This window comes from Amphiprion ocellaris, chromosome 3 (assembly GCF_022539595.1).
Source record: "Amphiprion ocellaris isolate individual 3 ecotype Okinawa chromosome 3, ASM2253959v1, whole genome shotgun sequence".
Classification (NCBI taxonomy): domain Eukaryota; kingdom Metazoa; phylum Chordata; class Actinopteri; family Pomacentridae; genus Amphiprion; species Amphiprion ocellaris.
This window is the reverse complement of record NC_072768.1, coordinates 21187223-21214270: the sequence shown is the minus strand read 5'-3', so window position 1 is coordinate 21214270 and position 27048 is coordinate 21187223. Positions and strand designations below refer to the sequence as shown.

Genomic DNA, 27048 nt, shown 5'->3' with positions numbered 1-27048 from the left:
TGTTCTAATGCTACATTGTGTTAGCTAATGGTGCTGAAAGGCTAATTGATGATTAGAAAACCCTTGTGCAATTATGTTAGCACATGAATAAAAGTGAGTTTTCATGGAAAACGTGAAATTGTCTGGGTGACCCCAAACTTTTGAATGGTAATGTACATATGTGAAGCAGTTTTGGAGCCCACAGACAAATTTCAATGATTGCTGTGAAAATAAAGAGTTTCATGATGAATACATATTTATGAACAGATCATAGAACATGCATCCACCTCAAATGTCTTTGAAATTCAACTTATATACACCTTACACATATACACTGTTTGGTTCTTTATTTTACTTACTGCATTGCACATTACAGTTTTAACACACTCATTAAATACTGATTCAGTGAACTTCTGGGACCCTGACAAATTAATGGCCTGCAACTCACACCCAAGGGGGACATGATAATGAGATCACATCAACAGAATGCTGTATGTCCATATAGCTGTAGAACACAGTGTAAAAAAAGACTCAGAAATATGAATAAACTGTGTAAACAGATGAATATACATACAGAGTTTACTTATGAAGTAATAGTCAGCATTACCAGCAGGAAACATGTGTGCATTAAACTAAACCATCATTAATTGTATAATATGCAGTTTCATATGAGGTGCAGTTAAACAGAAGCATAGAATTGGTACTTTCAGTCACTGCGCAAAGATGCTTTTACTATAAATTTGGACAAATGGCAAATTTCACTACCTTTTAAACATCAAATACTACTTTACACATTCTTAACACATTGTTCAAGCACTCAAATGTTGTTAAGTTTTAAATAATGTTTGCAATTTACTATAAAATGAAACAGCATCATGCAAGGCATATTCACAACAGCTTTACAGCAAGTTCCAATCAAAGAGAAAGACTTAAAATGATGCCCTACTTGGTATAGTAAATATGTTTACATGAAAACTTGTTTTCCATCAGAGCAGTGGTACACACTGAATAAGCCTGCAAATAACCCTCTTATGAGTTTTATGATCAGGCTCAGTTTTTGTGGCTTTATGCGAGTCGGCTGAATGTGGGAACAATTAATGCATTTCTGGCATGAGATCCATCTCAATTTGCCAAAAAGGCTTATCGGCATACTGACTGTGGTAAAACAAATATTTTAAAAATCACTGTGATAGCAAAACATATTAACTCACACTACAGCCTGAAATAACAAACAATGGGGAACAATTTTATAAGCTCGTTGGTTACCTCTCAACTTCCTCAACAGATCACCTGGTATTATATGATGTGATAAAGAAACATACCAGTCACTTTTCTATAAACTTTTAAAACACTGGTCCTCCATTCTGTTATTAGCTCATTGTCAGTTTAAAATATTCCTCTTTCTTCTCAAAGTAATAGTTGAGCCGTGCCAGGGCATATCTGGGAGATTTAAAAGAAGAAGACATAAAAACAGCTGGTCAGAGAACATTAAACACTCGGTGAGTATTGCAGATAAATAAATATATACACACACACACACACACACACACACACACACACACACACACTAATACATACATATTATTTTGAAGTGTCATTTTCTGTTGTAACAGCTACACCACATATTTGCATTGATCTGCCCTCTACACTGTTTCCTGTACCTGTACTCTTGCTATCATATTATGTTTAAATAAGGCAATTAAGCAACAAACTAGAGTCTCTTATCTGAACCTGTAAATAGTTCATTCATATCATTTGTGTCCAACAATTGTACATTTAAGATTGATATCCACACTTTTCTCTTCTGTTTTGTAAAGTTTACAATTGTATGCAGAGAAAAAGCTCATTAGTTTATTTTACATTGACTTGTAGTCCCAAGTTTGGGGTCAAACTGAAGATTCTAGATGCTACAACTCACACAATGCAAGTAGATTGCTCTTTTACTTGAACCTGTTTGAGTAGCATAGAAAAATGCAAACATTTTACAAACTCACCACTTTGCAATTGCAGTTAACACAGCGTGCTGAATGAGATTTGAGGCTAAAGCCCAAATCAAGATTATCCATCATCGGGGTAAATTTCTTGAAAAAGAACTGCAGTTCTTTACAGAAAACATTCTTTACAGGCTAAGCAATATTAAGCATTGTGTGTAAATTAATTTTCATGAGTAAAACAGCTTGAAAACAGGCTGCTTTCAGGTACATCATCACTGGTGTCTCAATAGACAAGTAAAATTATTAATTTAATATTGTTAATAATTTTAATTAAATATTCAGTCTGTATTTAAGGCTGGATGCGGTCTTCTTTGACTTATCTGGCCTTTGAAATATTAAAAGCTTCCAGACCATTCACTCAGCTGGAACTCAAGATAGGGGTCTCAGTCTGCATAATATAAAAGATGTAAAGTGTCATAAAATAACATTCAAGATGTATAATCATCCGTTGGAAGTTAATATACAATACTGTGTTTTTTAGTGTTCACTAGAGGTCACACTTCACGACCTGCTTGTAGTTCAAGGTGGGCACTGTGTTTTTGTTTGCAAAACTTGCATGACAATATAGCATCAAGTCTCTATTCAGTGGAGCACTGAGTCTGAAAGCTGTGCCAAAGCTTCAGTGCATTTCAGAACTTAACTGTGAGAAAAGTGGTTTTGTGTTTGTTCAAACCATATTATCGAACGCCTCAATAAATCTGATGTCTGAGTACGCTGTTGCCCTTGGCCATTATACTATACCCTTTGAAATTAAGTGAAGTTTCAAAAGCACAGAAAATGGAAGCACAGAGAGGAGTTTGTCCTTTAATCAGTGCTTTCACTGAAGTCCTCAATGCCGAATCAGTTTTCTCGCTCTTATTGCTGGGTGAGACAAAAACATAATTCAGACACATGCCTTTTAGTTACTTGTATTCCATCACTCTGTTCCCCACCTGCATCTTTGGGTAAAACAGCGCTCTAATTATTGTGTCAGAGTCTGGCTTCTGTTGTCTGCTTTTCTTAGAATTGTTTCTTTCTTGCAGTTTTTGCTTCACTGAAAGGTGACCTTTAGATCTAAAATCCCAACCTGCAGCGTGTTGATAGAGATAGGTAGTACTGTATGTGTCTAACCTCTGCCACTGGAAAATGGTTAATAATAAGAACTTGGGGGAAATAGAAATCCTTGGTGCTAGGCTGGCAGAGGCCAGCAGACAATTTTCACTTCATGCATTGTGGTTTGGCGAGGCTCGACAGGCGTTTTCTCTGCAGACTTAATTTCAAGTAAGCTGTGGGCTACAGCGGGTGATGGACAGTTCTTTCATTCACTCGGACAGTGGAGTGAAGCCTCCCTTATCCTGATTGGACAAAAACAAAACCTGCTTGTCAATGAATTAAATCTTTATTCCTAATTTCCATAAAGGAAAAATGTTCAGCTGCAAGTTTTTTTCGTGATGATCCAAAATCAGTTTCTGCTGACTGTTACTCAAAAGATGCACAGAGCACTTTTTGATTTAAGTGTCATTTTTAAATCTAACGTGTAGTTTAAGTTAGAGATGTTCTATACAATCCTAAACATCAGTATCAGGGCTATTTATGGCTAAGAGATTGCTTTTAAAAAAATGCAGCTTTCCTTCTTGTTTTTATATATTCTGCACTGCCCACCTTTGCCTGCTTGTATTGCATCACTGAACCTTTATGACAATTTGGCTACAGTGCAAACATTTCACTGCTTATGTGAATTTAAAAATTCTTTCAGTTCAGACAACCCGGTTGACAAAGTACTTTGACGGTAATGAATCTCTCGTGGAATCGTATATCACTCCTGTACAAGTCATTGCAGGCAGCAGCTTCTTATTTTTGTCCACACACTTTCACTGTTTGAAATGGTGTTGATGGTGGCAGATTTCATCAGCTGTTTGAGCGAATTCTGTGGGTAACTTGACTTTTGACACGTCAAAACTAAACGTGGCTGTTGCTGGGTTTGTGTTTATGTACTTGACTCAAGATCATTTGTAAAGGAAGGAGCTCCACTCTTCTCTACCACACCATCATGAGTGTTTTTGTATAAGTAAAGACGTCTTCTCTGTCTCTGTGTCGCATTCTCACTACACTTAGTTTTATATCAGATCTAAAATAACCTCTTGAACATTTTTAAGTTCAGTATTTGGATCAAGTCCCTTGTTAAGTGGTTGGCTACAGCTGTTATTTCAGTTTAGCAGATATTTAACCCAAACCCCAATCACATACAATTCATACTTGATAAATCCCATTAAACATGTATTCAGTTAGACAAAATAAAAAGTGTAAATAGCATCACCGCTGGCTTCTGCAAAAAAACAAAAAGATAACTGGTCATAGATTTTTGTTCTGTTAATCTAATTACCCATCACACCCACACCCTTCATAAGTATAATTATATTTGAGTGTAGCCATTTAAAAGAACAGCCGGGCTTCACAGGCGATCCCATTCATCCCTATTTTTATTAAGGCCGACACCTAAAACTAGCGTGCTTAACGTTTATCATCATCAGAGATGAAACTGAGACGTTTTTCTATTTAGGAGAAGCAGGGGAAAATGAACTGCCGCCAAAGCAGGTATTCCGTTTCACAATGTGCTTTTGTGCACAATTCCCTCAATTTTGCAGTCAAGCTTTTCCAAACAGTGGGCCTCCTCCTCGTTCATTTCCTCATAATAATGTCTTTGTCAAATAACGGCTCACCCTGCCAGCACATCCACAAATCTAAACCGCTGACTCGCAGACACTTTCAACACATGAATAAAATCATATAAGGAAAGTAAATATGGATGGTAAAAGGAGGGTGGGTTTGCATTCCCCTTGTGGCTCCCTATTGTCACATCTACATCTGGCCCTGGTTAAAGCACAAGGCCTGGGCGACGCCTGTCACTCGGGAAGTCGGCGGAGATTTGGCTCAGGGGGGATAACAGTGGGAGGAAACACACACCCACACACACACACACACACACACACACACACACACACACACACGCGCTCCAGGGTTTAACCGTAGCTTCTTATCTCTTTCCTCAAAACAACTTGTTTATCACAAGCAGTGCACTGAGTCTTCTGTCAAGTTAGGGATAGATTTGGTTAGCTGAAGAAAAAAAACCCACTGTGGTCGGGTAAACTAAATTATGGTTCAAGTGCAGTATTTTATCAAATGTGATTAACCCACAAGTATTATCACCTAACTCTGCTGCTCTACAGGAGCCGTTCAGCCTCTTTAAGTACATCATTTTAGTTTTACAACAAATTTACAGTGGTTTAATGTCAACGCTCTCACAGGCGCATAGTTATTTGTTGCCTGGGTGTGTATCTGGCTGTTTTGGATAAATAGTCATCTTAGTGGACAAAACTGTTCTTAATGAACTACTTTAAATTTATTAATTTAGGATGTTTTACACACTTATGCCCTGGTTCACACACCAACTATTTATAGACGTTATTGGTGAACTAAAGTAGCCTGCGAGCTAACCGCTAACAGGCCAACCAGCTTTGGCAATAGTCAGTCACAATAGCTTCTAAAGCTTCTGTCTGTGTTCTCTGTACCGGCGGTTATTATATGCCATATATGTGTGCAATTTTTTGTTATCATGTCATACAGTATTATTAAATAAAGGAAAGGGTCTCTCTAAAGCTAATGAGCGACGTAACTGTTACTAGCTGTTGGTGTGAACTAGCTTTTATCCATCCAGTCTAACTGCTTGGAGCAAAATAAGAAAGCTACATTACTCACTGCTCTGCTATTGAATGAAAATCATTACACTATTTAAACAAATGACAAGGACAGTCTTGTAAGGTTGTGCAGCATATTTAAATGAAAAGATGAAAGCGCACCAGTAAACTTGACCATTGCCATCCTGAGAGCTGTGAAAGACAGATTTGGGGTGTGTGTGTGTGTGTGTGTGTGTGTGTGTGTGTTAGAGGTAGAGGTTAGGAGGGTAGTGCTGCTTTCAAACATTAGACTTGATTCTCCATAGTTACTGTTGCTCTCGGAGCTCATTTCAGTTTAACCCCTCCGTTAAAGAAAGGTAACCCAACCCTCCACATGCACTTTAGGACAACCTCAGCCGCCGGCTTAGAGGAGCAGACGTCTAGCAGGCGCATGTGGCCCAGCCAGGGATGAGAGACGTATATGTAAGGCAGGAGCGACGGCATGGGAACAATAGTGCCTCTGTGCCTCGGCACCCCTCTGGATCACATTTCCTCCGAGGTCCAGATCGAAATGAGGCGGGGGCCCTGTCCCTGATCTAGCGAGCGGCAGAGAAAGCCACACAGAGGGGAGGTTGCCGTATGTCAATAGTGATTAGGATCACGATCACAACTGTTGCGGGTGTGGGGCATGCAGAAAAAAGAGAAAGGAGGAAAGAGTGGGGGAGGAGGGACACATTTTGCCCTCCTGAACTTTACTGTCGGGTTGCTGGTGGTGAGGAATGCCTCCTGGGCTTGTTTAAGATAACTAGTCCTTATGTGAACTGTTATAAATTTAAAAAATAACAGAAATTAGTTTTGATTTCCTTTGAAAGTCTTTGTGAGAGCCGGAGCTTTCATCTTAACGTGATGTGTGGTTTGAAAGTGAAGAAAAACAGAGAATTTCACGTGTAAATATTTTGTCTGTGTTTAGAAGTGACAAGAAGAGTGGAAGATGTGTGCTCATCCTGCCTGTTTTAGAAAGATTTGAGATACACAAAGTCTTGAAGCACCGGTGGAAAAAATGAAATATTTCCGCACTCTGGGTTCAAGTTCCCAGTCTTTTATTGCAGTGTCTCAGCCAACAAATTCTTTGTCATGCAATCCTAATGAAGATCCTGTTTGTCTAAACTTTACACTAAAATACTGAGCACCTCAATTCACTGGGCAGGATATATTTTTCCATTTGTGTGTACTTAAGTGATGGATGAGGATCTTAAGTGCTGTAATAAGGTGGTCCCAAGAAATTACACCAAAGTCATAATTTTCTTGGTAGTTTCACATACTTCTTCATTAAACAGTTACTGAGTTTTTTAATGTGAAGGTGGCACTTGATGTCAGGAGGACATTAGTCTGACTATTCACATTTTCAACTATTTTCTGATGGATGAAACATCTCAACCACAATGCTTTAGGAAACTACAACAATGTTTATGCAAAGTGACACTTCCAAATGTGGGACTTCTAAGATGGCTTCGTCGGGAACACAAACCTTTGGAAGTCAAAGTCAATGGAGGAGTAGCGTGATTGCAGGATGGCCCAGAGACCCCAGAAGAAGTTGGATGCCTGATAGAAGAGGAAAAAAAATAGCACTGGTTCACGTTTAGCCAAATGAACTTCTGACTAGTTTTCAAAGCATGTCAGCGTTTCAGATTTTTCTATTGTGACTTTCCAGGCAGCCATTATTTTATATGAACACATATGAAATAGAAAGAGCAGCATTGTTGCAAAGCAGGGACGTAAAAAGTCCAATTAAACAAAGCACCATACAGGAAAACATTACACAAAGAAGAGCTGTCTTAATATTTGTTGAAATGGATTATCTTATCTTGTTAGATTATTATCTGGAGGAAAATTACAAAGCAAAACAAAAAAAGAAAAACCCCTGTGTGTGCTGTTAGTCTAGTTTATTCAGATTTTTTTTTGTTAAATTCATTTAAATGACCAGTTTAATACTTGATGTTGTCTTCAAAGACATGACATCAAAACTGTGTGACCACAAAGAAATTCTCACATGCCCCTTTGATCCAATTAAACTTTAAAAGCGCACGTCTTGTTGACCCCTCCGCCCTGCGGGGAGGCCACGGCCGGGTCAGATGTCAGCGTCTTGCTCAAGAACACTTCAACAGGGTAAATGCGTGCTGACACAGAATTGGAGGCCTCTAACTGGATGACAGGCTTATTAACTACGTACAGCCAGTAAGCGTTCCACTCCCAGGGGACTGGAATGTTTTAAAAGTGTAAAAATGTGGATTATGTTTATGGCATTTCTATGTTTTGCTACATTTCCCCGTGCCATAGTGCAGAAGTGTAAAAACACACTCCAGTGACCTCCAGTTGTCGTGTTATAACTGCTCCTCTAACTGCTGCTGCCTGCCAGCTGCACACTGCTCAGTCAGAATGACAAACCTCTGTATTGAATGGTTCCCTCCTTAATGGCTTTGCTCACTTAGGCTTGCGGACTTCCATGCCTCCATAAATTTCTGTTGTTCTCCACCCTTATTGTAAATCTTCATGGTAAGGCCACTAATAGCATGTCCTAATAAGATCCAGACAGGCCTCTGTTCTGCGGCCCAGTGATATAATCACATTTTTATTTGATAATCAAATAAAGGGTGGAATGAAATACTTGAAGAGCAATGTGTGGTTTCCCTTGGCTTTATCCCTCTCCCTGGCAGATTTTCATCTCTAATCTCTGTCCTTAGTTGGAGAGAGAGATTGAGCGTGTTTCCATTATGATTAATAACTGCTCTCCATTAAGACGGCATTAATCTAACACTAAGCAGAGACCGTCAGTGACAGGGAGCCATTGAGAAAAACGGATATGAAAGATGGGTGGGAGGAGTGACATCACAGAGCCGCAGGCTTTAGCTTCGACTTCATGGGGGATCCCTGCAGAGGAGAGGACGACTTGTAAAGACCCCAGTGCGTCTTGGCACAGTTTGCTAGGGATTAAGATTGGAAAGAGGCAGCTTCTCGCCGCAGAGCTTTGGCAATGGGCCAGACTTTGTCGATGCCACACGGCTTCCTTCGGTGGAGGCTGGTTTTCTCTGTTTGTACATTTTCACTATTCACCCATATGGTAACTACCGAGACTAAACTATAGTATGAGTTCAATGCAGTTTGATTATTCCATGCAGTTACCAAGTGATACAAATGGCATTTAATCCAGTTCATACATAAGGGAATACAAAAGGAAAAAATATTAAAAGGCAGAATAGGCAGAGTGAAATTAATCTTTGGAAATTTTCCATATCCTGTTACTCATAATTAACTATATCATCTGGTTTCACCAGGTGTGATGGGAGACAGTTCTAGAGTTGATGTGTAGTGCAAATGAATATTAAAATTTGACATTACTTTCATTGTAGTGCTTTTGATAACAAAGATACACATTTAATATAATGTTGATGAAATGTCAGAAACTAGTTCAAAAAATGATGATTAATATATATATGGAGGCCTTATTATATTATATATAATTCAATAATCATCACAGTTCAGTAGAAATGAGTGTGGTGTCTTGAAATCTCTTTCTTTAAATAAATAAAAATTGCCTAAAGTCCAAGGGCATTTCATGTACTATCACAGTAAGCCAGCAAATGTCACATTTAAGAATTTGCTTAAACAATAAATCAATTATCACAGTAACTGTAAAAAAAGAATAAACCAGTCGATTTATTAATCAACTAATTGCAGCTCAAGAAGGAATCCTAATATTTTATGTTATGAGCAGAAATGAGAAACAATGAAATGCATCGAGGATTCAAGTTATTTAATTAAACACAGCATTTAATGGGTAAAATGCAGCTATTTGTGAACATTTTTTAGCAGAGACGCTTCACTTGTGTTCCTTTACATTATGAAAAATAGGCCCTGTGATTTCCTCAGTTAAAAGGCTCAGGATCCTTCATTTTGACACACAGCTTGTCAAACTGAGTTGAGCTGGAAACTTGGCTTGTTAAGCGTCAGTGATCAATTTCTCCCACTTCCCTCGAGTCAAGAGTCCTCCTCGGTTTGTCACAGAAAATCTGATTTCAATCAACGTGATGTTATCGCTTCTCTCACTCCATTCCCGGTCATATTTCTCCCCCCTCTCTGTTTTTTGGCCGAGGCGCAAGTTATTTTAAAAAGTAATATGCTTCCTCATCATTTCTGGGCTATTTCAAGAGACATTCACACCACCCCAAAATTGGTTGGACAATTCTGCATATTGTGTTGAGGTATGAAAGCACTTTGAGACAGATAGCCCAGCACCACTTGAGCCACCAAAGAATGAAAATTGTGGTCATAAGAAAAATAATTTTGGCTGCCGTCTTTCATTTTTCCCTGCGGTAGTTTCTAATCAACTCAGATGGAGTCCATCAAACTTTGAACAGTGGTGGGTCAGCTGTGGATGGTTTGGTTTTCTTTTGGGGGGAGGTGCTGGAAAAGTAAATTGTTAAAATGTGATGGCGAGATGCTGCCACCCTGCCATTTCAGAGTTCTGCACACATATGGATGTTGTTGAAATGCACACACTAATCTCATAATATTGAGATATTTGAGTGCCTGCAAGAGCAAAACTTTAAAAAAGGAAATAACTGTTGAGAGATTTGTCACTTTCCAAAGTCTTTCCAAAGCGCTGAGGCACTACATAATGACATATTTCAACATTTCAACAAAGTCGGCAGGAGCAGACACTTACGAGTGAGAATTTGCAGACCTGAATGTAGAGCCGCGTAACTTCTGCCTCTGTAACAGTGACCTCACGTCCTGTGCTGTGCTTGTAGCTCTCCAGATAAGCCGTTAGCCAGTCCCTCTGCAGCTCCCAGCTCGGATAGAGGCTGTAGTCAACATCGTTCACACCTCAAACACAGCACACACACGTGCATACATTACTGGTGCTACTGTCAGTGAAAATATTCAATACAATGCCAATAATAAGTGTTACTTTCCAAGCCTTGCTGCTGAGCTACATCAACTCTGAGTGGAGACACAGATCTTCAGTCAACACTTGTCAGTTCCACTTAAACTGGTCGTCCTTCATCAGCTAACAATAAGTTACAAACACATCTATTAAAACGGACATGTTACAAGAAAGAAATGTGATAACTGAACAATAGTTCCTCTAGGTGAACATTGATTTACTTGAGTATTTCTATTCTGTTTTATATAATAATATGTTTTAAATCTACAACATTTAAAAGGAAAACATTGTATTTTTTGCTCACTACATTCTACATCTCCAGCTTAAATGGAAAACATCACTCTATGCCTATATAATGTGATGCTTTGTTACAGATAAAACAACTAACTCATATGTAAACTGGTTTAAATTTGTTCCATGTAGATTAACTACAACAGTTTATTGATATTCTGTATACGAATTAGTGTATCAGCAATAACCATATATTATCAAAATAGTACAACACTGACAGGGGCATGTTTTCTGCAGGAAGTAGTTTTCATTTTGGCATTTTAACCCCCTGAACCCCAAAACTGACTGGTTGATTTAAATAATAGTTTTTTTCTTAAATAATGCCAAAACTGCACTAATTATTAGTGCAACAAGCTATAAGAACAGAAAGAATTGTTGGATTTTCAACTCTCCAATGGTCCTTGAACTAAACATGTGTATCATGCGGTTCTGTGTGGTTCTAACCAACAACCAAGCACTACAAAAAGGCTATTAGTGACCAGCAGTCACGTGACAACAATTCAGAGACTATTCAGCTGAACTGCAGGCTGTGTTTATACAGAGCAGGCAGGAGATTAGTATGGAAACATGTTAAAGAGAGGAAAATCAAACATCTTTGATAAATAAAATACATGCAGCATGCCTCAAAACGGCATACAGAAGAGGAAGTTAACAGTAAGCTGTCAGAAGATGCATTCAGCATGGTGAAATATCTTTGTAGAGCTGACGTACTGAACAGTGTGAAAAGCTGTATGTAGACGGTAAAATTAAGCCCACATTTTTTTTTCCAGTATTGGCAACACTTGTGGGCACTGCTGTACATGTTGATTCCATTTTTTTTTAAATTCTTGTGACAGAAACATGTAAAAAAAAAAAAAAAAAAAGTAACTTTCAGATTTTCTTTGTTAAAGATTTATGACCATATAGCTTTGTTTTACTGCACAGAGGACATGTCTGAATCCCCCTCTAGTTCTAGTGATGGTTGTGCTGTTTCCATAGAGGTGCAGGACTTTATATTGCAGTCAAAAATGAGCCCACAGTGAGAAAAAATGTGACTGGAGCTAAAAAGTGAGCAGCAACTGATTGGAGTTCAAAGGATTAGGTTGATTTCGCAGATAATATTCACATAATTTTGCTTCTAAGATTTTTTAACGTGGGGCTTGCAGTAAAGTAATATTTTTACTGTGTGGTGTTGCTCCCTTTATTTAAATGCATGTTTTGAATATGTACTCTGTTAAACTACTCTCAAAAGTAAGAAGCAGAGAACCTGGATGACATGTGCAACATCTTCATTTGAATTTAGATTTTAGAATTTAGTGAAACAACTATGCTTTACTGCCTATAAAGGAAAATGTACAAGAGAATAGATCTAGTTTTGATCATCTATTGCATTTTTGGGATATTATCTCCTCAAGGTAAGAAACTGTCAAGAAAATCTTAAATAAAAGTGGATTCATATGTTTTCACTTCAAGAGCTTCCACAAATTAACACTTTTGTACAACTTTGTGAAAGACTGTCACTCCATTCGAGACCAAATCTTTAGTGGTTGGACCAAGTTTGCACAATGTAACTAATTTTCAGACATTACTTGAGCAATATTCATTCCTTATATTGTTGAGGTTAAATTGTTAGGAATCCCACTGAGTGATGAATACACATCAAAAATCATTCATCTTAGTTTCTGGGACTGAAAAGAAACAGACCAGTTCCAGTGATTTTCCCAATCAGCAGTAAACCCGACACCACAGATAAACATTTTTGTCCATGATTTAGGCTCATTGCTGTAATAATTTGGCATCATAATGATCATTTTTCTTTTTTCTGACATTGGACCAAGTTTGCACAGCGCCCTCAGACATGACTTCAGTCACTGTCATTTGGAGTTGTTGTGGAATTTTTGTAAGTTATGACTGAAGAATCTTGAAGTGTTACATTGATGATTGTTCCGCAAATGTTCGGACTGACCCTGTGAAGCTTTGCTGTGACACAGCTGCTCTGCTTCTATCACTATGAAGAATACAGGCTGAATACAGAAATTCGTCTTGTCAGCATCACAAGAAAGATGTAGTTTCATGGTCCATAATGGCAGGAAGGTAAAATGATAAACTCAAAGTGACAGAATCAGTGGACAAGGATTCTGTATAACACATACTGCAGTATCTCCTGCGGTCAATATTCAACATTAGGAAATCTTATGTGTTCTGGCTGTGACGGAGATTTGAGTGAAAATAGAACTTTGTTTCACCACAACACAGCCCTACCAGCAAATTCATTGAAGTGATTGCCGATATCGAAAGCCTGGTAGTTGTAATCAGCGTACTCGTAGTCAATGAATTTCACCATTCCTGATGGAGAAGGAAAAGAAAAGCAGTGCTTACCAGGACAGCACACATGGACAAACTTAGATAAAGACATTTGCTCTGTTATTGAGAAACAGAACCTTGGAACAAGGAGTCTCTTTTGACTAAGAGTCACCCATATAGAATATGAGAGAAAATTTTAAAATCACAACAAAAAGTCTCCACAAAGGAGATATTTCATAGGTGTAAAAGTATTTTCAGTCTTGCAAAGGTTCAACAGAAGAGATGTGAAGATTGATAAAAAGAAACGCATTCATCTTTTATAGCGTCAGTAGCAGATTGAGGCTCTTCAGTCACAGAGCCACGGTTCAGTTTAGGATAAGGCAACCTTTTATTTTTAACTGTATTCAGTTTGTTTAATTGCTTCTGGCTGATGGAATCTGTTACATGTCCACATAAAATAACTGTCAAACCAGCTGAATTGAGTGTTAAAACCAGCATGCTGTCCTCACCCTCTTTGTGGTTGTAGATGATGTTTTTTGTCAGGAGATCGTTGTGGCAGAGGACAGTCGGCGAGTCAATCTGCGAGAGGTGTCTCTTCAGTGACTCCATTTCCACTGACAGCGTCTCAAAGCTGGGCACCTCTGGTACAGCTGCAGGACTGAAAGAGGTGAAACCGCTGGAATTACTTTTTTTTATGATGCAGAAAGCAAGATGGCCACTTGAGCATTTTGAGGAATGTTTCATGAAAGAAGGCTGCCTTTGATTCATAGCCGTGCAAAGCATTTGGGAAAATAAGAGGCCAAAGTTCAACACCCGGGAGTTACTTAAGGTGCTGCTAACAGCACATCACATTCATGATTACCAACATAGCTGTTGCGTGACGCTTTACACTGCAGGCTGCAAAAAGACAAGAGCTTGGTTCAATTAGATCGAATCACTGAAGCTGGCATGTTCAGTGTGTTTCATTAAGGAAAACAAAGTCAGTCTAATTGGAAGATTTCATATCGTATTAATGCTTTAGACTCACTGGACAAGGACATTCTTCATCCGGTACCCAACTGGTTGAAAATAATGCTGTTATATTTTGACAAAAATGCACATGAATGCCTTAAATATTTCTATTTAATTGCATTCAGTGAATTTCATACCACTGGATCATCTTTAGAAGGAAACAACGGCATGGCAAGGGCCCTTTATAATTAACCACAAGCTAATAATAGACAAGACAAAGGAATCCCATGTTTAATAATTAAAGGAGACTAAACACTTGATGTAATGTCTCATAATAAAGTGGTACTATTATGCTTTTTGCTAACCACCTCTTCAAACGTTCAGTTAAAGGCTCAATAAAACCCACAATTTCCCCTCACACAGGTTGACTCAGCTGCCTTTGAGAATTGTTCACCCTGAAAGAATCTGATTTGTCTGGATTTCAGCAATGTTAGTGTCCTGTCATCCTCTGTGCTGTAAACGCTTCAGAGGGTTGTTAATACAATGAGTCTGGCTTAGAGCATTAAGAATTCTGTCTTTCCAAATCCCCTTGTGTTGGTTGATGGAGCTTTTTGAACTTTTGTCAGAAAGTGTCTGTATGGAGGAGCTAAAGGGGGAACATTTGAATTTGTGTAAATAAAGAAAAAACAAGATTCTTATGGCACAGATGGCAGAGAAGGAGTCAGAAAGTTTGCAGAGAGTACAGATATGGAAGATCAACTTTGCCATGAACTCCACACTTTTCCTTCCAGGAACATGTTTGTAAACTGACGCAGCTCAGCGCGCCTCATTGAGAGGTTACATGCCTTGTTTTCACTCGGTTGATTACTCAATCTATCAAAGAAGGCACTAATGTCCTTGGACGTCAGTGCAAAATGCACCTGGAAGAAATGCTGTGCAAGCACCCGTCTCCTAATTAATTTTCGTGTTTCCTTTTCAGTCCCGACTGCCACAACAAGAGGGTACTTTAAACAGTAATTTAAACACTACCTATTTATTCGAAAGGGAACAAACAGATGCTCCGGTATTATACACACTTGGAGACATAATTTAGTGAGGCCTGTGTGGAACGTACAATAAAAGCAAAAGCAGACGAGCCTTGTTTATAGTTGCAACACAGAGGCCCTGCTGCCTTATACAACTCCACCTCCTCATCCTCAACAAGGCAACTCATCAGTTTTGTGTATTATCTGTGAAAGGTAGATCGAAGTCAGATTGAATAAAGCCAAGTAGATATGTATGGATAATATTTTAAAAATAGCTGTTTCCTGCTTGTTTCAGTCTGAGTAGAGTTATTTTACTTTTACTCTTATTTGAAATTGTACAAATGCTGTATATTTTATCTCCAAATTCCATTTTGTAAAGATATAAGCCCAGAATGGATTGCTTGATTCACATCGACTTGTCTATGTAATCTTTGTTATATAAAATCGACCCCCTCTGACATGCATAATTTATCTGTCTCCTCTCTAATATGAATTAAAACACGTCGTTGAATGGTGAATCACCCTGATTCCTTTTCAACCCATCCTTTCCTTTAACCTAACAGACTGACTTTATCATAGAAAGCTACGATTACTCAGAGTCAAAAGCTAAATGAAAGATTTCCATTGACTTTAAATGGAAACCTGTCGTCTTGCCATCAGATCTTTTCCTCTCTCTTTTCTGTCCTTTTCATGAACAACTGTGCGTCAAGTGCATTCGCCTCCTGCTCCCTGTCAAGTCTCTGCAAGGTAATTAGTGGAATTTCCTCCTCTGGCGCATCATTATCAATGTGCCTTATTTACATATGATTTCAAACACCAGCCGAGCACTGCTGATTTTTTTTCTTCTTTATTTATTTTTTTTCTTTTTGCAGTTTTATGCGATTCGTGGGAGTGCAAACGGGGAGACGTAGCAGGGGGCCTTTGGGAGAAGAAGAGGTTGCACTCTTGCTTTCCATTGCTTTTCTTTCTTTTCTCTCCCATCTCTGACTTCTACTGTGCACTCTCTCTGCGAACCTTGCAGCTGCTGCAGCCTCTTTCGCTCTCCCCCACCCCTCTCTCTCTCTCTCTCTCTCTCCTTCTGTCTATCTGTCTCTCTCTCTCTGCACAGCGGGTGGCTTGAGAGCTGAAGACCTCCTCTGCAGGTGCAGCCTCTTCCTGCTCTCCTTTCTTTTACCATTTCCTCTGAAGATCACATTCATATCAGCACTCATACATTCTCAAGTACAAAAGTTTCTCTGATGCTTGTTTAAATTCCCTTTTTTTCAATTCCTGGTCTCCTGTGTTTCAGCCTCCATGTCATATCACACATGCAGTTGCACGCTCAAGACTCCGGTGAATATTCAAACAGACATACACACCACAGATATGAGCTTTAGATGGAAATTAATCTTGAAAATTAATTTTAAAAATTCTGACCTCAAATTTAGCTCTAGTGTCCCTTTCGCCATTTCAGCGTAGTCTTTTCACACTCCCATAATTTATTTCCTAATTTCGATCATTTCCAGATCATTTGGAGTTGTTTTGTGTGTCTGTGTGTGTGCAACACTGGACTCTGTCAGGACACACAAATGTCTCACAATGTAGCACCATCTATTGGGCTTTGAAAAGTGGTGCAGGCGGCTTCTGTGCATGTATCCCACAGTATTTTTCTCAAGTTTTGCATCTTGATTTGTGTTAAACAGATAAAGGGGAAAAAAATTAAAAGTCTGTTTTAATTTTAAAAACTACAATAGCCGCACACAATCTTCTGTGTAACACCAAAGCTTTAAAGGAGTCAACTATAAGAGCAGAGGTTAACTCAAAATCCTTGGATAATAAAATACAATTTTTCCTAATCTCCCAGAACAGTGAATCTTAAATAATAAACCTCTCCATGGGCTCACATGTCAGTGGTAGAGCTAGCATTTATGTATCGCAGATGACTGAGTTTGTAACACACTACATGTTCACTCAGTAAGATTACATTTTAAAAAGGATTTGATTACTTTCAGCATGCTGGAGGCAATTAAAAATTGCTTTAATGCATTACTGTACAGGGTCGCATTTGCTATAAGCACAGTAGTTCCACCTTGATTTTGTCTTATAACAAGTAAAAATGGGCTTCCTCTGTTGTAAACAAACTCCTCCCGAATCACAACAGAAAACAACAAAAGATCCTGGTAGATAGTGGAAGAGCTCGCAAATGGATTTATAATGATGCCGGATGAACCAGATAGTTTGGGGAGTTTTGTGTCTCTGAATCTTGGAAGTTAAAATGCAACTTCCTATCACGAAAGAGCATCTCCTTCAGAATCCTTCCCCAATCTGTATGACTCACTTCATTACTAACTGCATCTCGCTAAAACTCAAAGAAAAGTGGACTTGTAGGTTGAGGCCCTCACAGCTTCAGTTTTTGTGGACTTCCAATCCTTTTTCTGCAAACACAAACAAGGTTGAACGTTTGACCGATAAGGGAGAGTCCTGCAGGAAGCTCGTGGCCAAACGTCTGTTTCTTTGTAGTGTCTGGAAGGCCCCTCTCACCTCTCACCCCATGACCCCTGTCAGAGATAACACAATGTCATTGCCACGCCAGCCACTCCCCCACCTCACTTCTCCGACCAATGACAGCTCACAGCCACGGCCTCCATCCACAGGTGAATGTGAAAATATAACCAGAGAACTGACTGTTCACTCACTTACAAGGAAACATTCGGGTGGACAGAAGCACTCTGGGCACGGTTGAGAAACATGAGAGAATGATAAGGCATCTGTGGTGCTGTCTGGGAGCTAAAAATGTGGAAAATGTTCCTGGTTTCTATCAAAGGGATGACTGCAAAAAACTACCACTGAGGTAGCCTCCCACCTCCAGCTCAACAGGTATTTGTTTAAAAAGATGCAATTTTCAGTGTAGCAGATAACTGACAGCTCTTTTTCCCTGCTCACACAGGGATGTGAAAGCCTCCAACACCTGACACTAGGTCCCACCTCCTTCAGCCACTGTTCCTTTACCTGTCAAGCTCTCCACTCTTACACTTTATACAGCTTATAATCATGGCATTAGCCTGACCATCAAAATTCTTTGTACTGTGTCCTAGATTTCTCCAGCTGACATTTTGCCAGCTGGAGCTCTTTAAAACAAGAATCTTGTACAATTATCTTAAATAGTCTGTTGATGGCTGCATATGATGCAACACTAAAAGATTAAGTTTGAAGCTGCCTTTCCTAGGCAAACCTCCACACAGGGACATTTCTGGACACTTTGCTGCCAAAACATTTAATGCCTTCCCAAGAGCATTTTAGAAATACTGAGGTTTTCATCCAGCAGCACTTCAGGTGTGCTGTCTTACATTTAACTGAAACTACTGTTCATCAACATTGCAAGGTCAGATGTTTTGGATGATGTCACTCCTGGGGCAAACATCTGGATGTATAGCTGACAACTGCGGCCTGAATTAGACTTTTCTATTGGAACAATATAATGATCACGTTGGACAGCAGTGCCAGAAAAGTAGAATAATTCATTTCTCACCCTTCTATGACACCAGAAGCCACCAGCTAGCTCTCTTATTCCTACAAACAACCCTGATCACACAAACTACTATCAAACTATGATTGATAATGTGTCCCTTGGTTTTAGGTTAGGACTGTTGGTATTAAACTAAAGAGCCAGATGTGCTAATATTTTCCAATTCGAAAGAGCATATTTGCTATTATGCCCTTACTCCAGTCCAATTCACACAGCTTCAACATGCACCTGGACACAGTTGCTATGTGTTCTGATCGGACAGTCAGTGTCCATGTGAGGTATTTAGTGAACAGTAACTTAACTGGACAGTTTTGAAGCTTTGCTTCTGATTATCACGTGATAAAACTGAGGGTTGCAAGACTGGTTGGCTCCAATGCCCCTCTGGTTGAGTTAATATGGAAAACTCTCAAACTCTAATAACTTTCATCCTTGCCATTTAAAAATAAAGTGCCACTGTCCACCATATTAATAGTGGTAAATAAGCTATACAGGTGCAGTCATGCACCATTTTTAGCTAAGCTATAACACAAAACAACAATAGGTGAAGATAGAGGATCAACAACAGGCCACTAACAACTTCAGCTCTTTAGACATATTTTTTTTGGTGAATAAACATGAAAAGAGGTTGTCTGGTTTAACAAAGCTATTACTCATGTTTAACAATCAAGTAGTTCACCATCGTTCAAGCAGAACTGTTCAGTGGCCAACTGTGTGGACTTATTGTAAATATTAGTGCACATGGAGTATCTAAGGACTGATTTTACCAGGACCTGTACCTTGTTGTGCAGGGCTGCTCAGCTGGGCTGCTGTTGAAGCTGCTCTGCACCAGTGTGAGAAAGTGGGACATTTTCGTCCAGAGTAGCGGTTCAACAGGCAGACCACATTTTGGCTGGATCGAGTGGATTCTCCCCATCTCTGCTGCGATCAATCTGCAGAGAGAAAACATTTTCTCAGATGAGCCTGGCTGACGCTGTTATTGCACAAACAACCATTATCAGAGCAGAAACACAACTCCCTTTCCATTTAGCGCTCTTATCTTGGTGTCCTTTACAAAAAATGGGCCTCGTTGCATCTGTGACCTCCTGACCACTTGAGTGTTCATTCTCGAGGCATCTTAGCGGCGACATAAAGTTTTCTGGGTATTCCCCACAGAGGGTATCAGGCAGAGCAGGCTGATTGATGTTTATCGTGGCCCTGGCTGTTCAGCCTTGCCTGACTCTGTTGTGTCCTACTGTCCTGTGGTGTGAATAATGATGTAGGCCTGTTATCATGAGAATGATGAATGAAACAGGGGGCAAGAATAAACAACATTGCTCAACATGAAACATGACTCGACTGAAATAATGAAAAGAAGCACCTACGTCAGCACAAATGAAATGCTCCGCTAACACAGTCACATGACGTCCAACAATGGAAACAAACAGACACAAATGTTTAGTGTCTGAAATTATGCTCAATATAAACTTATATTTTTAAATGTATACAGTTCGTGGACTGAATATACCCAGCAATTATCGTCTTCAACTTTATTTGACTGTTTCTGTCACTGATGCCATTTTAAAGCCAGATTATGTTTCACAATAAGAGCACACCACCACTTAGATGATAATTTAACTGCAATAAAATTTAAATTTCAAATAAGCAAGACTATCAAAATGAGAAAATCTACGATGTTGCACTTGATTGTAACACTCATGTCATTATCACTTTTAAATTTTCTTTACATTTCACAGTGAAATTAATTTTTAATCACAACAATCATCATTTCCAATAATAATGCTCTCATATAGCTTTGTATCAACATAACTTGTTTCAGATTTAATTCTTCAACAAACAAAACTGAAGGGAGTGTTTACTTTTATAGTGTATGTTTTCCTTTTGTGACCAAATGGCTACACTGGATAACATCGGAATCATCATAACGCTGCATAAAACACCTTCACCTTTGAGACTGCTCAATTAAAATGTGAAAAGCTGCTGTGGTAGAAACCTGTAGATGGATGGCTGATGGAGAAGCTCATCATCCAGCACTGTTCCTCTAACAAACTCGTAACAGATGCCATTCTGGAAGCTGCAGTAGATCTCGGGACCACAGCCGTGGGCGTGGAAGACCTGGAACATCTCCACCTCCCGGTCACGGTTCACGTACAGCTCCGTCATTCTGCCGTAGAGCCGCACAAGAACACAGCCAGGATCCTGGAGAGAGCCCACGTAGCATCCAATCAACTGGTTGGTAATGCCCTCTGTGAACGTCTGGAATGAATGGAAACCCAAAGAGATGTAAGTAAGTAGAGTGTTGATAGACAGAACAAAGCAAATGAAACACTTCAGTATACCGTGTTTCAGCATTGCGTAGTCTGAAATGACACAAATTAATGCTGCTTTTCTGCAAGAACTTTGCAGTTTATGACAACACAGTGACAAACCAACCTATTGTTAAAAATAAATATAAAAATTAAAAGAAAAGAAAGAAAAAATGTTCTTTTTTAATGAGCAGGGTATAAAATCATAGTGTTTCAAGCATTCTGGCTTGCACAGCAGTCATGTCATTATTCTGTAACTGTATGTGTTTGCAAAGTTGAATGGGTTGCTCTCCTGAAACCTCACTCTGAGTTACCCTTCATAAATACTCACTTGGACAAATCACACGATGAGCCTTTTGAAGATAAATAACAGACAGCTGACAGCTGCCATATTTTTGGTTTCAGGACTTTTGGTGCCATATCAATTTACAGGCCACTAATTTACCACCGTTCAGGCTCATTTACTTAGAAAAAGAAAAAAAACTACAGAAACAGAGAAATGATTTACCAGCAATTGCTGATTTGTATACTTGAAAAGAAACTTGAGAAAATATCTGTGTACTTTATAACAGAACATATTTAATCCACAGTTTCTCAAGTACGGTATAAAGAGATCCTCTCAGATGTTATGACAAAACAATGAGAAGGGAATGATGGATCAGTTCTTTAAAGTCATAAATAAATGGGTCCGTCAGATATTAACAGAGTGGGTCTATCTAGCAAAAAATGAGATGCTTAACATTCTGTTAAAATGGTGTGATTTAAAACATATTGCAATATAATGCGCAGGGTACTATTATCAAAAGTGGGTGACCGTGTAGGGGCCCACAACAGTTGCATGTTCACTGGTTATTTGATTAATTGTGTATTCATTATATATCATGACATCAACTAATAGGCCCAATCCTGCATTCAAATGTTGGCCATGACTTTAGACAGACCCTGTGTGAAAATGTACTTTGAACAGCTTGTGTTAAAGAGTTTTTTTTTTTTTTTTCTTCATCATGTGGGGCTGAAAAGTAAATCCAATGCAAGAACACCAAAAATTGCAGTTCCTCCAGCGTCCATTTGACACTGGTTCCAAGAGTGAGTGAATCCCTATAGAATCCCAAGTTAAAATGCTCAACTTTACAGCAGAAATATACATGTTTATGACCTGATACAAGAACAGTTTCATCCTCTATTTCCCAGATCCTTAAGATATATATTTTTAAAAAGTTGCATATGCCTTAAGCATGTACGTAGTATTAAGACTAAAATATCGTGCCTTATAATAGGGTGAGGCCACTTCTAATGGCAGGCGGGTGCCATCAAAGGTCGGTTCTTAGTCGACAGTGAAATTGCAACTACAGGGTATGTGTTGACTGAATAGCGGGCATGAAGTGGGGGTTCAGTGGGTTAGCAGCTTCCTAACAGGTTTATCCAACCATGAGGATATATGAAAGGAAATCTGTAGCTGTAATAATGACAAATTTAATTATAATAATCGGCAAGATTTAATCAGATGTGAATAAGACATGAAACACTGTATATATAACAAGATTGATATGGAAATTGTTGTTTTCTGTGTAAATACAATTGGATGAGTGAACTTGAAGGGGAAACTAAACCTCAAACAGGTTGTTTAGTATTTTAACCTATAAAACAGAACAAACAAACAAAAAAAAAACAACTCAAATGATATGAATAAAAAATTAAACTGTCTTTCAAAAAACAGACAAATGTGCACAGATGTATTCCATACAGTTAACGCTACAGCAGCTAAATGAGTGTATGTTGGTGGAGCGGTAGAGCTGGTTGATGTTCAAGATCACACTTCCAGAACACTGAGCTCCTCTGTGTGTATACAACAACGCCACAGTCACCACTGTTTGCCTACAAAGGCTTCCATGGACATTTGTTGTCATTCAGTGGTTTCTCAGAGTCTCTCATTCTCTGCCACAGTCCCCAAGGTATTATGTGAGCCTCAGATGGGACCTGCACACAACCCAGTCTTTCATCTAGATGGAAAGCGAACAAACATGCCCACCTTGACATCTGATAAAGTATTTATACAGTGGAGCGAGGGTTGGTTTTGACATAGTTATTAAGTTTCTATTGTTTCTGATTTATATTTATTATCTTTTTTGTGCCGCTTTTTTTCTTTTATATGTTTTTTTATATTGACTGTCTTTTGAAAACAAAACACTGTTCAGGGCACTTCTGAAACTTATTTCAAAACACATGCAGTAGTAATACAGATCACAGCATTATTACATGTACACTTCTTCAATACAAGCGCTAAAAGCAAGCAAATTATTTCAGCAAAGTATTTTTTAAATTTCAGACAGGCCTCCCAATTTGAGTGTATATATGTGTACTTTTCTATCTTTTATGCGCATTTTAATTACTTTCTTTTGCTTTTATTTCCCTTTAAATTTAAAGTCCAGAGAGACTGAATTCGATTTATAGCCTCGCCTAGCCTATTAATTTGTTACAAAGTAGAGATTACAAAGTGTGTGACAGAAAGGAATAAAAGCAAGAATAGTAAACTAAATAATGATGACAAAAGACATAACAGAAAGTCATTTTTGAAAGAACAGCCCTCACGTTCTGTCTATCCCAGTTAAAGGCACAGGTGTATCAGCAGTGACTGTCTGTCCTTCCACTGATGAACACAACACATCATTAAAGGGACTGCTGGGATCCGAGTGCTGAGGGGAAACATCTCCTCCTTTGTGTACATTACTGGACCTGGTGTAGATTGAGAGGTCACCCACCCAATGCGCGGTCACCTAACAAACATAAACCCTATTTCTCTGAAAGATTGGACCTTGTGTTTGCACATGGGACCAGAATAGGCTTATCCTGTTCTGAATAGATGCTCTGACAAAAAGCTCTAACAGAATCTTCATAAAAGTCTACTTTTGTTGTCCAGTTACCTTGGTTTTTCTCCTGGTTTTATCAGCGAAAGTGCCTTTCTACAGTATATAGTCCAATATGTGCTGTACACAAGATAAGACGTTTATCACCTTGTGTGCTTTTTGATTATATATATATAACAGTGTGCTTTTTCCCCCAAAAAAGTATTCCAATTAAATATGCAACTAAATCCACACATTTTATATTTTTCTCTTCCAAAGACAGTTCCAATAGCAGATCTTTGTACTTCATGTGACAACTTTATACCTAAAGGATAAGCCAAGTGATGGTATACTATAGTTGTGTTACTGACACCAAATCCAAGGAAAAGACTGAAACCAACAATGTGCTATGGCGCATATCATCCACAGGATTCATTCCAATACTTCTCATTCATTGTCTTTGTTAGCAGCTGCGCAATGTATTCCGTTAGCATCGCGTTGTGTTTTTAGAGACTGGGCACCACATTGGCAGCTCCTCATTTGCATAAAGTTGAGGTTTAGGTTGCTTTATGCAAATCATGGACATCCAAGCGCCACCCACTGCCAGTGGAAACTCATAAAAAACTTTTAAACTAACCGCTGTTGATCAAACATGAAGACAGATTCAGTAGCTGTGTGGCTTATTTCTCTTCTTAGATGTTTCCAGAAACAAATTTTAGTGAACTGTTTTTGTAAAATAATACAAAGTTGCCAAATGAGCCGCATTGTTGGTCCAATTTGAAATCTTGAAGCAGACAGCCTATTAGTGGACCATTTGTCCAGTCAAGCAATTTAAGACAGACAAAGCAGCAAAGTGATTTGTTACAGATAAAGTGCACCACTGGGTATTAACAGCATCTTGTGAGAGTAAAGTTATTGTCCTATTAGCAACAGAGCTACGCCAACCAGACAATTTCCTAATTTATCATTAATAAGCTTAAAGCAATCCTATCTCAAAAAATTCCTTTCCCATGTAACAAAACTGCATTCTCATTTTCATCTGACACGAAACTTACTTGCAGGTGTGGGAATAAGTCTGCAACAGGGATTTTATCCAAACCAGGGTTCATGTTGCATGAGTGGCCATTACCTTTTTTTTTTTCCCCACTCACTGTTTGCTTTCAGTTTTGATCACTTTTTGGTTAGGTTTGGCACCAGAGCTGCTTGATTAAGTCAGAAAAATATTCTGCTTTGACCAATTCTTAACATTTTTTAAGCTTTTCCATTTTCTGGGTCACCGGGGTAACTAATTTCACCAACACATGATTGGTTGGCTGAAAAGGTTAAAAAAAAATACAATAACTGGCAAAGATATGATAATTGGAGATGTATTTGTGATAAATAAACATAATCTTTCAGACAATATGTTTAAGACATACTAAGAATGCAATTTAGTTGTGAATTACATGGCAGCTAAGAGAGCTTTCTTGTCCCTCTAAAATAATAATTTCTTGAATGAGATAACACAAAATAACAGAATTTCAAGGTCAGCTTAGTTATCTTCTCAGCCAGAACAGTTTCCCACTAGCATTGTGGGTGCTCACTGTGTCTCATAGTGCACGTCACTTTTCGATGATTCCTCCATAAACATCCCACTAGTGTAAACTGAAGAAGACACTCATGCATGGAGGAGTATCTCATCCCACTAACAGATGCAGAATAATAACCAAAGAGGATTAGAAAGATGTCAGATAAACCCACACAGCCCATTAGAGAGGCACATTCAATCTGTAGACCTGTAGTGAGTCACTACATCAGGACCTGAAATTTCGTGCCACAAGTTTCTTTCAAGAATTTTTACATGAATCAGACCTGAATCTGATTTATCATGTGAATCTATCAATGGTAGTGAATAATATTTTTATTTTCGAGACTAAAATGGACTAAAATCAAGTCCAGCTTAGTATTTTACACTGGCCACACACTTAAAATATAGTAAATATTTTACATATCTTCTTTAAATGCAGCTGCCAAGGGACTGAACTGACAAATGTTTCATTCACATTTCATTTGGGCGAGCAAAAGCTTGTACTCATTACAATCAAATGACTTCAAAAGTCAAAGTGACATTCATGATGCAATGGCATTAATGTCATGTCACTGAGCTGATTTATGACTGATCTGCCAATTTGGTGGGTTTTGATGTTAAGTTGGATAACGCCGTGTAGAGAGGCACCAAATGAAAGTGACATTTGACCATGAATTTGCTGCAATCTAATGTAATTGGACTTATCATTGACTGTGATGGATCCTGCCATGTTATGTGGTAACGTTTAGTCTAGATGAGTACATTTTTTAGACACCTATCATCTATTTCCTTTTTTTCCCCACAAGCTCCCAAAAAATGTGCACACAAGCTTTCTTTGATTGGAGATTGTCATTACTCCCTGCTGCATTACTGTTCAGTATGAATTCACACATACTGAAATGGTTGGTGTATACTGCTTTCTTTTAGGGTAATCAAGCTTTGCTGTTGCCATGCTATCTTTCCCAGTGACAACACTTCAAATTTCTATACTAAAATGGTCAATTTTGGTCAGCAGTTTGTGCATTTTGCATATTGATCAAACACCATAGCACACACTAATTAAAAGTTCTGTATAATTTCAACTATGAGAATTGATCACATTTCAAACAACTAATCTACCATCCAACAGGTTTTACTAAAAAATGTAGAAATGCACAAATCTATGACTTTATTGTTTTCATTAAAAATCCTAATCAGTCTCAGATAGTCCTTACATCTGAAGACACATAGTTCACTTACCTTCATCTGAATGTCCTGTGTCTTCCAGTGAGGACGGAGTCTGCTCAGAAGGTCCAGGATTCCTCTATGAGGTTCACTCTTATCAATATGTACGTCCACATGGAGAAGCTGATTCCCAGCACCAGCAAACCCACTGTCCATTTTCAACCAGCAGGTTGTACCTTCAAAGATGATCTGTAGCCTGCTTGGATTATGTCCAGACCCAACAGCTGATCAAAACATTACCCAAGTTTGAGGCCAGATTGATCAAAAGTTGGTCTGGGAAAATGTAGGTTAAACTGAAAAAAACCCCAAAATAAACAAAAAAATGAAGTTGACAGAAACTTGATGGTGATTTAACCTCAAAGAACTCTAATGTCCACTTTGTGAAAATGTTTCAAGAACCACCAGAGGTATTTGCAAGTCACTGAAATTGTCCACTTGTGTGTCCAGTGAATTTGCAGCAGTCCAGCTAACTTATCAGAGGCCAA

At 38.6% G+C, this 27048-nt stretch overlaps 1 protein-coding gene across 3 annotated transcripts; it reads right to left on the bottom strand.

Annotated features, from left to right (window-relative positions):
- Window positions 1-311: 311 nt before the first annotated feature.
- Window positions 312-27048, bottom strand: zgc:113516 (uncharacterized protein LOC541449 homolog). 3 transcript variants are annotated; one of them, XM_023284263.3, is made up of 8 exons: window positions 26579-27048; window positions 20617-20879; window positions 19403-19555; window positions 13655-13803; window positions 13104-13187; window positions 10350-10510; window positions 7155-7228; window positions 312-1419 (listed from the first exon to the last, which is right to left on the bottom strand). In XM_023284263.3, exons 1-8 carry the CDS (start codon window positions 26717-26719, stop codon window positions 1350-1352), a joined length of 1095 nt encoding a protein of 364 aa, XP_023140031.2. In that variant the 5' UTR covers window positions 26720-27048; the 3' UTR covers window positions 312-1349. The 3 variants fall into 3 exon arrangements, with proteins under 3 accessions (XP_023140031.2, XP_035810521.2, XP_035810522.2); XM_035954628.2 differs by having other exon boundaries at window positions 10368-10510; XM_035954629.2 differs by lacking the exon at window positions 13104-13187.